Below are 12,168 nucleotides of genomic sequence, written 5' to 3'. Positions count from 1 at the left end.
AAAGAAATCTTTAAAAATTATTTCAGCCTAACCCTTCTTCGTATGGACCTACGAAGGTGGCTTATGTTTTATTAGGGACTCAACAGCTTAAATATACGTAGCCCATCCGAGACAGTGTTAGGTTGTTTGCCTAACTGTAAAATTAACATAGATAGAATATAAGATTTGAACTGATAAGGAAAAACTCAGTAACATACCCATCTAATTAAAAAAAAAACTTGCTGATGAAACAAAATATATTTTATTTCAATTATCCTAGCACAAGGCGGCCCAGGAAGGCCATGGGGTTGCACAGGGAATGCTGAGCACCACAGCTAAAGCACACCCCGGCTGATCAGGACTGCTGTCAGCACACAAGCCCCTGCCGCATCTGTATGATCTGGAGTAAGGCCGCCTGCACATCTTCGTCCATGTGACCCTTGAGAGAAAGAAGAAAGGCAGAAACATTTTATGTCATCTTCATTTACACAAGAATTCGAAAGACCGAGGCTTTGAAACAGGGCCTAAGTGGTTGTGATTCACCAAATGCTAAAGCCTCATCATCACGGTGCTATTCTAAAGGATTTACTGGAAAGAAAGTAAGCTTCAAAGTAGTACAGACCAGCTGCTCTCAACACTTATTATCAGAAGACGGATGGACAAACGCCTCTCCTTTCCTCTTTTCATAACGGCTCAGATAATAGGGGCAGCATGAGTTATAGATAAGCAAAGTCAGCTACAAAGCTGTTTTATTTCCTGCTCCTGCTGAGAAATGTTTTTGTAATTAGAAAAGTAATCAATGAAAAAGACTCCATACTTATATTCTTATCCTAAGTAGGATCACATGTACGATTTTGCAACTTGCCCTTTCACCTAATGTCGCAAAGTCTTTCCCCAGCTGTATCCCTAATTATTTTTTTTTAAAAGATTTTCTATTTATTTATTTGAGAGAGAGAATGAGATAGAGAGAGAGAGCATGAGAGGGGGGAGGGTCAGAGGGCGAAGCAGGCTCCCCGCTGAGCAGGGAGCCCGATGCAGGACTCGATCCCGGGACTCCAGGATCATGACCTGAGCTGAAGGCAGTGGCTTAACCAACTGAGCCACCCAGGCGCCCCTGTATCCCTAATTATTTTACGTTATTGGATACTATTCCAGTGTACGGATATATCATCGTTTCTTTACTCGTTCCCCCAATGATGGCCATTTAAGGTGTCGCCCATCTTTTTTTTTTTTTTATTTATTTGACAGAGAGAGACACAGCGAGAGAGGGAACACAAGCAGGGGGAGCAGGAGAGGGAGAAGCAGGCTTCCCACTGAGCAGGGAGCCCGATGCAGGGCTCGATCCCAGGACCCTGGGATCATGACCTGAGCCGAAGGCAGAAGCTTAATGACTGAGCCACCCAGGCACCCCAGTGTCGCCCATTATGGGCAGATTCCTCGAGAAGAAATTGCTGGGTCAAAAGCAGGCTCAATTGCTAATTTTGCTAAGCACTACAAAACTTCCCTCTACCGGCATTGTAACGATTTGCACTGCCACCAACCGGGTATAAATGCCGATTTCCCAGACACCTTGGCCAACACTACAGACTATCGTCCTGTTTAATATTTGCCAATCCCATAGGTGAAAAATGGTACCTCCTTGTTTATTTGCATTTACCCATTACCAATGAGGTTGAGATCTTTTTATATGAATGTTAGCCATTTATATTTAGGAAGAAACACTTTGAACTTAAAAAGATGGCAAGAGGTTGATTAAATGCGAGTCAATATGGTAGGCTTAAAACACCCTCTTCCCCTTTTTCTTTGCTTGAACACTTGAATAGGTTTCAGCATAACACTTCCTATTAATATAAAAAGTTATGCTTCCAAAATCTGTTTCTATAACAGCAGGATGATTAAATTTCAAACATTAGCCATAGTTGACTAAACTGAATTTCTTAGTTAACTTTATGATGCCAGAAGGCAAGACTATTTCAGATGCCAGTTGTTTTTGTTATGTTTCATTAGGAGTCAGTAGAATTTCAACTTTTGGAGCATACATTAGACAAAGTTGAAAGGCTCGTTAGTTTGCAGTGTCTTCCGGCGAGAGCATGCTCTTCCTCCTCTGGCCAATATCAGACCTGAATGAGTTCCTCATCCTCTCTAACACACATCTTCTACACTTTTCTACCATTTTCCTCCTAAAGTTCCTATTCTGCTGTCCATCAATTGTCTTCTCTAACAATTGCAGTAAGTTGACCCTTGAACAACAGGAGTTCAAACCATGGGTCCACATAGACACAGATTTCTTTTTTTTTATTAATACCATATGGTACTATACATGTATTTTCTCTTACGATTTTCTTAATAACATTTTCTTTTCTCTGACTTTTTGTAAGAATACAGTATATAATAAGTATTTAATAAATATCACATACCAAATATGTGTTAACTGACTACTTATATTACTGGTGAGGCTTCCAGTGAACAATAGACTATTAGTAGTCAAGTTTTGGGGGGAATCAAAAGTTATATGCAGATTTTTCAACCATGCAGGGTCTGCACCCCTGCCTCCCACTGTTCAAGGGTCAACTGTACTTTCAAATCCCAGCTCATCTTCTAGCTCCTCAAAAGAAAGCAGCCAATCATACCATTCATTCTTTTCCATTTGTTTCTCCTGCATCTCCTATAGAAAAGGAAGGCTTTTTGACTTTTAAGAATTTGACACTGTAAACCTTCTTCCTTTTTATTATTTTACCTAGTTCCTTTTATTAAAAAATGACCTTCTTGGAAGCTTTCTCTCATCTCAACACCTTTTAAAAACAAAACAAAACAAAACAAAAACAGTGTGGGCTGACACTTCAAATCCTAAACAAGTCCTGTTATATCTCACCTGCCATTCTAACATTGTCTTTTAATACGTCTTCCTGAAAAATCTATTCTGAGAATTTTGGAGAAGCTGATCATAGGGTTTCTACAGAGCATTAAGTATAGTATTCTTCATATGCTAAACATTTTCTTATTTTTCTAAAGAAAGCTTTCTCATTATAGCCCCAAAGAAGGGAATTCTTAATCTTATGCTTCACTGAGTTTAAGCCTCAATAAATAAATATTATTGATAATCTAACAGAACCAATTTTTTTTCTTATACTCTTACAATTTTGTGCACCCCTTGTCATTTTTGCACTTTTATAGTATTTCCTACATTTCAAGAAATACTCCTGAGAAACAGTAAAGTCCTTTCCACTCTCTTTAGCTGACAGCCAGGTATGGATGTCAAGGCATTATCTCCAGCTAGCAGTACCATTAACATGCGCTGCCATCATATGTTGCCAAACTGTCTATAAAATGAGTGACAAGCAGATGGAGAGAACACTAAATGTAAGATGTTGTGTTACCATATAGCTTTGTAAATTTCTGTGGGAGATACACAAGCCATGATTAAAAGAAACACAATTATTTTTAAATAAGCATATGGGATACAACTACTTTACACATCAATGACTTTCACATAAATTTACTTGAAAATAATAAATGGTCTTCTCTAAAATGGGGATTAAAGAGTGCAACTGTGTTGAGCACCGGGTGATGTATGGAAGTGTTGAATCACCGTATTGTACATCTGAAACTAATACAGAACTGTATGTTAACTATACTGGAATTTTTAAAAAATAAAATTGAAAGGATTCTTAGAAATAAAAAGAATAAAATGAAATCTTTTCCAAAGGAGGAAGAGTTTTTTTTTTTTACCTGTGCAGCACTAAGAAGATGTGTCCGATAAATTGCAATCACCTCTTGGTGCTGTCTGTCAGCGTCCTAGAAATGTGGAAAGACGGACAGATCAGAGATCAGCATTCACGTTTTCAAACACATGGAGGCTTGTGATAACGCCACCTTCAGGCTTGACGCTACACAACAGTATTGTGCTCCCACCATGTTATGCTCCTGCCACACCTTGTAACAAACCACCTTGGACCCACCAGATGCAAAACTTCATAGCGTTAACAGTAGTATAAACTTTCCTAATCAACGTGTGGGAACATTCCTAGTGAAAGCAATGCCACTTGTCCTAGGTACCATGAAATTACTGCCTCAGTTCACATCTAATGCCACGAGATCATCCAGACACTTATCAACTTCTACTTTGGATTATTGCAAAAGCTTCTCATCTTGTCTCCCTGCCTCCAGATTTTATCTCCTCTCATGCTTCTCTTTGCTCATACCACTTCTGGCTCAAAAACCTTGGGAGAAACTTCATTCCATATAAAAGAGAATCTAGACTCATGCGCTTGCTTCTCAACAGGCTTGGCAGTTTCGCCACAAATACAGCTCCCGCGACCAGCCAGGCTAGTCAGCCTCTCACTGCCCCGTGGGCATGCCTCTTGCATTCCACTCCACCCCTTCCTCCCTACGATTTCCCTTGCCTGAAAGATTCTCTGTGCTCCATTCACCTACCAAAACACCATCTACCTTACAGGTTCAGGCCAGCTGTTTCCTTCCTCTCTAACTAGCTCCCACCACACCAGTGATCCTTCCTTCCTGTGAATTCATAATCCCTTAGAATCTGGGATCTTATTCTCAATTCTATATTTGATATTTTTGATCTTGTTACTTTACTTTTCGTGGATCTGTATTTTGCCTCTCTACCTACCCAGAACTCCCTGGGACAAAAACTGTGTACTCTCTCTCTCCCTGACAGTGTTTAGCACAGTGTCATGAACATAATAAATAATAAACCAATATTTCCAATTATTGAAGGGACTACCATATCCTTTTGATAAGATCCAAATCAGTAATTTGTCATCATTAATTTGTAGGCCAGGGGTGTTAATAAAATGAACCCTTAAAAAATAGCTTTCTTCTATTCAAAAACAACTCCTAACCAATTCATCTAAAATTGGAAATTATTAGCAACAATTTACATTTGAGCAGGATATGTTTTCCTTAGTATTTCCATGCATGTTATATTACCTCATCTGATTAAAAAAGCAAACAAATAAGTAATTTGTTCTTACTGGCCTACTTTACAGGTAAGGAGGCCAAGGATTAAGGGGAATATTCTATGTCACTTGCTTTTAAGTGGAGGAGTTTAGAACTGAGCTCCCGTCTTCAGTTTCTCAATCCAGTTGCTTTCTTTGACATAGAAAGGAGACACATATATGTATATAGGATACCTATATATGAATATATATATTTCCAGATGTTTTCTTTTAATACATGAGATATAAAACCAGAGGGATGCCTACCTTTATTTGTAAGTATAAAATATTATTTCTAAAAAAAAAAAAAAAAGAACACCTCCTTTAAAAGTTGAGTGGACCAATATTTGAGAGAGTTAGAAAGATACCAGATTTGGAGTCAGCCAGTCCCAGGATTAAATTCTAGCTGCATGTCCCTAGGCCTCACGTATTTTCATCTTTGTTTCCTTAAGAATTAAATCGGGGGGGGGGGGGCGCCTGGGTGGCTCAGTCGTTAAGCGTCTGCCTTCGGCTCAGGTCATGATCCCAGGGTCCTGGGATCGAGCCCTGCATCGGGCTCCCTGCTCAGCGGGGAGTCTGCTTCTCCCTCTCCCTCTCCCCCTGCTTGTGTTCCCTCTCTCGCTGTGTCTCCCTCTGTCAAATAAATAAATAAAAATCTTAAAAAAAAAAAAAAAAAAAAGAATTAAATCGGGGGAATAAAACCTTGTAGGGCGGTGATGAAGATCAAGGTCAAAGTAAGCAAAGTGTTCAGGGCCATGCCTGGCATATTGTAGGCACCCAATACACCACGAGTACAAGTAACTTTGGGCAAAAATGGTTACCTTCCTGGACCTGAGCGCAGCCACAGATTAATGTGATTTCTAAATAAACTTTTACCAACTACGTGAACCCGCACACATGGGCACGAAGGCTCCGAGGGCTAGCTACTCACAGCCAGCTGCTGCTGCAGGGACTTCACTTGCTGCTGCAGGGTGTCGACCAGCTGGCTCTGCCTCTTGCCAGGACTCCCGCTCGGGGACGTGAGCTGTGAAAGGCCGCTGAGTGCCTGCTTGAGTCTTTCCACGTCATTAAGCAGTTCCGTTATCTTATAAAGAAAGAAAAAAGTATGGGATAAACCTGTCTTATGCACTTATTCGATTCTCATGAACACCTTTACACAAAAATCACTCCTTGAGGCACACAATTTATCTTTATAGGCCAGAAAATTGAGGAATGAATATTGTCAAGATTATGATCAACAGCAGTATATACAATATATAAGTTCTTCTATTAAATTCCTCTCAGTAAATTCCTTACAAAAGCATTACCAAATTGAGAATAAATATATATCCTAAGATTGGAGTGTGACCTCAGTCTTTTTATTCTTAGATAATATTTAACTACTTAAGAAAGTCTACAGATTTTCTTCCAGGTCATTCGAAACATAGGAACTTATGGGGCGGGGCGCCTGGGTGGCTCAGTCGTTAAGCGTCTGCCTTCGGCTCAGGTCATGGTCCCAGGGTCCTGGGATCGAGCCCCGCATCGGGCTCCCTGCTCCGCGGGAAGCCTGCTTCTCCCTCCCCCACTCCCCCTGCTTGTGTTCCCTCTGTCGCTGTGTCTCTCTCTGTCAAATAAATAAATAAAATCTTAAAAAAAAAAGGAACTTATGGGGCATTGCCTCCTACAAAGTTTGAAAAGAGAGCATGGCTCATGTAAGTCTAGCATTAACTTATGTGCCTGGTTCTTGTCAAGAATGTGTGATGTAATGAGCACTGAGTGTTATACGCAACTAATGAAATCGTTGAACACTACATCAAAAACTAATGATGTACTATATGCTGACTAACTGAACATAAGAATAATAAAAAAATGTGTTTGAAAAAAAAGAAGGTATGATTTTAGACTACTTTGTCTTAAAGAGGGAAAAAAAATCAGGAGGCTGTTCAGACTAGTGGAGAGAGCAAAGGCTTTATTTAAAATCAGCCTGATCTGTTATTTATTAGCTTTGTGAGCTTGGTTAATTTCCTTTCCTTTTCTGAGCTTTAGTTCCTTTCTCCGTGAAAGGGGGAAGTTCTTTCATAGTTAAGAAAATCAAATGCAATCATAAATACATGCGTGGTATGTAGTATATGCTCAATAAGTGGCAACAATTTTAAGCAGCTAGTAATAACTTGCTATTGTAATTATACACTATTATATTCATAACAACCTTCGGAACAAGCAGAGAGCATTTAAATTCTGGGCCATATGAGCAGATGGGTCAGGTTAGTACTTGCACTCCTCCACTGAGGGGGGCTAGGGATGTGTCTGCTCTTAAGTGTCACAGTACCCCCAGAACGGACCACAGCACCTGGCATACAGAAGGCTTTTAATAACTATTTATTGAACTGATAAAAATGCACCCAACCTTCCTGATTTCTCATCTTCATAGTACACACTTTATGCCAACTACCAGTTTCAAAAATATTGTTGGGCACTTATTCTGTAAATTGTTATCATGAGAATGAGTAAGAAGAAAAGCTAAGTTACAAACCTGACCTTACGCGCTGGTTGAGAAGATCAACCACATAACTCTGAGACAGTAATCTAGGCATCTGAAATGAATGGCAGCACTAACAGAAAACATGCATTTTGGGAGAGGAACAGTTTACTGGAGGCTAGATTGGACAGTGAAGGCTTCAGGAAGGAGGACACGTGTTGAAGTGGGCATGAAGGAATGTACAGGACTTAAGAGGCAGGAGGGGCAGGGCATTCCAGGTGAGGAGACCAGTCTGTGGAAAGATAGGAGGACAGGGTATACAAGGAATTGGGAGGGCTCGGTCACTGGCATGGGTGAGTGCCAAGATCAAGTCTGGGGTGCTCCCTCGTGTCCTTCATTTCTTGCAGCCCAGAAATAGCTTTCTTCCTCCTCTCTCTCATCACCCTTCCAGTACCCTACAACCCACTGGAATGACCATTCCCTTAGGAGGCAAGTGAACCTTGAGTCTCCCCATCTTTCCTCAGTTCTTGGCTATACCAGTTGAGGAAACCAAAGGAGAAAGGCTTTTGTCTGTATGACTTTACTTTTTTTTCAATCCTGAATTGCTTCGCACACCAGTAGTCTAACTGGAAAGGTGGCATTTAATGGTCACGTAGTTAATGCTTTTGTAACCCTGTCCTGTGGCATGCTGTTGTAAAGGGCCCTGTCCCACTCCAGCAGCTCTGCTCTGGGGCAGCCAACACCAAGCCGTGCAGACTACTCAGTGCCTACCTTATTATCTTTTGCTTCAATTTGTTTGGCCGATTCCTGGATTCTTTTCTGTAACTCTGTGATTGTTGTTAAGGACTTATCACACCGCTCCTGCTGATCCTTGATTTCTTGCTCAATGCTGAAATGTAGTAATTCCTTCTCATCTTTGGCAGAAAGTTGCTTCTTTTGGGCATGCAGCGCCTCCTCACAGGCTTCTTCATACTTTCTATTCAGATTGGCCAGTTTCTCATTTAGGTTGGAAATCTGGGTCTCCAAATCACTTTTTGTTGCTTTATACTTAGACAAATCAACCACCTCTCTCGTCTCCAGTTTTTTTAATGCTTGTTTAGTGTTCTGAACCTCAGACTGGAGTTTGGAGACCTCTTCGGTTTTGTTTTGGCTTTCTTCTTCCTTTTCCCTCAGGCTGGCCTTTATGATGCCCAATTCCTTCTCGAATGCTTCCTTAATCCGCAAATGCTCTGCCAGGGGCACCGAAGAGTTCTTTTGGTTCTCCAACATCTGGTGCAGTTTGGCCACTGTCTGTTGCTCTTTCTCATAACACCTCTGCTTATTCTTCAGTTCCTCCTTTAGATGCTCAATGGTGCTGTTAAGAGATTTTTTCAGGGCCTCCACCTGTTCCAATGGAACATGCTGCTTTTGCAGAAGGGTCTGGGCTGCGCGAAGCTCAGAAGTCTGTCTGGCATTTTCGTCGACCAGCTTTTCCTTCTCAGTCTTCACCTCCGTGTATTTCTGTAACAGGTCTTTCAACTGTTTGTTTAGCTCTTCTGTTTTCCTGTTTAGTGCTCTCTCCGTGTCATGAGAGTTCTCAACAAGAACATTCTTATCCTTTAAATCCTTCTGAAGAGTGCAAATCTCCTTCTTCAACTTGTCATTCTCTTGCTTGTACTTCTTGGCCTCTTCTTCCCTGACATGGCATCTTTGCGTCTGCTCTGCTAACTGTTCTTTTAGTTCTTTCTCTGTTACTTTCAATTTTCTCTCACACTCTTCGAAGCTGACAATTGGAGCATATTTGAGCTTAATGCATTCCTGTATCGTGTCAAGTTCCTTCTTCTGGGCTTCGATTTCGGCATGCAGTGTCACAATCTCCTCTTGCCCCTTTCTGTAGTTAGCCAGTATTTCCACACTGTTATCCTGTACCCTCTTCATGCTCTGGTTGATGACACTCATCTTCTCCTCATGCTCTTGGAGGCTGATGTACTCAGCTTTTATTTGGCTCTGAGTGTTTTCCAGGTTTCTTCTGAGGATTTCATTCTCACCTTTTGTTTTTACAAATTCCTGATTGAGATCTTCGAATTTTTTCTTCACATCTAGTAATTCTCTGTGCGCCTTATCCAGTGCACCATTCAACTCGGTTTTCACCTCTTCGTGGGTTTTAGCCGGCACATACTGGGTACTCAGGGTCTTTTTCAAGTTAGTGTTTTCAGACAGGAGTGCATTTATGTTCTCTCGGTCTTCGCCACACTTCTTATTCAGTTCGGACAGCTGTCGTTTGAGGTCAGCGACACTGGATTTCAGAGCCGTGACCTCTTTCTGGTGTTTCTCGGGGGGCACGAACACAGTTTCCAGGCGGCTAACATTCTTACTTAAACTGTCATTTTCCATCAGCAATTTCTCCATTTCCAGCTTCTTATCTGCATATTTTTGTGTTACATCTAAAAGCTGTTTCTTCAGCTCATCAACGGTGACATCATGTGACTTTTTCATTTCTTCACTGACTTGTAGGGGAACATAATGATTTTTCATTTCACTTGTTAAGTTCTGTACTTGCTGGCTGAGGAGCTTATTATCCAGATAAACCTTTTCAACATCCCTCTGCAATGTCTGATTTTTCGACGTGAGTTCGGTGACCTTCTTTGAGAATTCTCCTGCTCTCTGTTCCAGTCTGCTTTTGAGCCGCTCATGCTCCTCGGGCTTGACGTGCTGAGCCAGTTTGGCCTTACAGTTTTCAAGCTCTCTCTTTAACTGTCTGATTTCAGTAAGTGATTTTTCATACTCTCTTTCCGTCTCTCCTACTTTTTTCACCTTCTCGTTTACTTCACTTGATAAAAAGCTCTTCATGCTCTCAAATTTTTCTGTCGGAACCGAAAGGGCCAACTTTGCTAAGAGTTCTTTTACCTGGCCTTCCACCTCGGCGACCCTCCTTCCTTTCTTGTCTCGCTCCATTTCACACGTACTCAGTTCCTTCTGCAATCGCTTATTCTCTTCCACCAGCTTGCCTTCATCCCTCCTAAACTGTTCTACTAACAGCTCATTTTGTTTGATTTGGTTTCGCAACTTTCCCACTTCGGCTGACGCGCCCTCGTATTTCGACTTCATGTCCTTCAGCTGGTCCTTCAGCTCCTCCGTCAGTCTGTGGCTCCCTGTGGCTGCTTCACTTGTCAGGTGCTCTTTAAGGGCAAGAAAGTGTGTCTGCATTTGTTTTACTTTACCTTCGGACTCATACATTCTCTTCTGCACATCCTTCAGTGCGTCTTCTAACTGCTTTATCTGCTCGTCGGAATCCTCCTTGATCCGTTCACATTCTAGCGCTAAAGCTTTGCACTCGGCCACCTTGTGTGCCAGCTCGTTCTGGAGCTTGAGGCGGTCTTGTTTTGCCGATTCACAGAAAGTTCTCATTGCTTCTAACTCTTTCTTTAAAATGTCATTTTCGGAATATGAGGTCTGATTGGTTAATGACAGTTCCAGTGGTCTTAACATAGACCTGCTCTGCATGTGGGCTGGTACCCCTGGGGAAGTACACTGAAAAGAGAAACAAAAAAAAGATACTAATCACAAAAGCCTAAGGAAGACATTGACTTATTTGCCAAACATATAAACTTGCCACATCATCAGCAGTCAAGGGGTTTTCAGACTAGCATATTGGAAAAATACAGTAGTGATTTTTGAGGTAAGAAAAACCATTCTGGGTATAATTCCCTTCATATGCTCTCAAGCAGTGATACTTAGAGAGTCTGTTCACTTTAAGTGTATTTCTGGCAGAACAAAGAAGGAAAATAGTTGTGGCCTCTGGGGACTACTTCCTGTTCCTTTCCCCATTCACAATAACTACCCACAAAAGATACCAACTGTATCAAAACACACTTATTATTTCTACGCTTTATGGCACATAATGCGCTGAGAACTTCCAATTCTGAAGTCATCAGAACCCTCGAATCAAAACAAGTATTGCAATTTTAAATCTGCAAATTATTTCACAGAATGATATATTATGTAACTTCTAATAAGATATATAATTTCTGAATATCCTCATTAACTCCAATGTAATGATTATAAAAATGCCACCAAAATAAGCACGGCTAGTATGAGTTGTCAAGAGAATATTAGTTAACTCACAAAAATGAAACAAGTTTTCTTCTCTCAAGTAGGATGAACTAGAACTTACCATATGATCTTAGTACAAAATTTGATTGACATCTTATTCCCTCCACTAAGAGTTGACATAAAAAAGAAGTATAATTAAACTCTTCAAAAAATAGTTCATAAACAGAACATATAACCACAAAAGACTAAATTCAATTATTTTATTTTTTCCCATACAGCCTATTACAGTAAGGCTCTTTACAGGTACTAACTCATTGATAAAAGCTATGTGCTGTGCATACACTCCACTATTTTAACAGACAGGTCTTACTGTTGTTAGTTAAATCTATGCTGCCTTCCCCAGGATCAAGAAGAAGAAAATTAACAACATGGAATAATTTCCCAGCCTCACTCTGCTTCTAAATTATCTTTCAATTTACCAATGATCTTCAGACTAAAACTGCGATAATTTACCAATTACTTACACATCTTTACAATTTCCAGACTTGTTTTATTACAATCAAATATTTATCTAATCTTAAATACTTTTCAGATGATATCCATTTTCTCAACTTAGAATCTTAGAAGTTTCCAGCTTAAAGTGATCTTTTTTTTAATATTTTATTTATTTGACAGAGAGAGAGAGCACAAGCAGGGGGAGAGGCAGGCAGAGGGAGAGGAAGAAGCAGGCTCTCCGCAAAG

The 12,168-nt window shown here is 40.6% G+C and overlaps 1 protein-coding gene across 5 annotated transcripts in view; it reads right to left on the bottom strand.

The window, feature by feature from the left end:
- Window positions 1-222: 222 nt before the first annotated feature.
- Window positions 223-12,168, bottom strand: part of UACA (uveal autoantigen with coiled-coil domains and ankyrin repeats) — a 91,184-nt gene continuing 79,238 nt past the window's right edge. For all 5 annotated transcript variants that reach the window (XM_078079146.1, XM_078079148.1, XM_078079147.1 and 2 more), the window contains 4 exons: window positions 8,167-10,905; window positions 5,869-6,021; window positions 3,709-3,774; window positions 223-418 (listed from right to left, as the gene is read on the bottom strand). In XM_078079146.1, coding sequence (XP_077935272.1) covers window positions 347-418; window positions 3,709-3,774; window positions 5,869-6,021; window positions 8,167-10,905 — 3,030 coding nt within the window. In that variant the 3' untranslated portion in view covers window positions 223-346. The remainder of the gene's footprint in view (window positions 419-3,708; window positions 3,775-5,868; window positions 6,022-8,166; window positions 10,906-12,168) is intronic.

The sequence above is a fragment of the Halichoerus grypus genome, chromosome 8, assembly GCF_964656455.1.
Source record: "Halichoerus grypus chromosome 8, mHalGry1.hap1.1, whole genome shotgun sequence".
Taxonomy (NCBI): domain Eukaryota; kingdom Metazoa; phylum Chordata; class Mammalia; order Carnivora; family Phocidae; genus Halichoerus; species Halichoerus grypus.
Note: the sequence above shows the minus strand (reverse complement) of the source record. Positions and strands in the feature narration are given on the sequence as shown.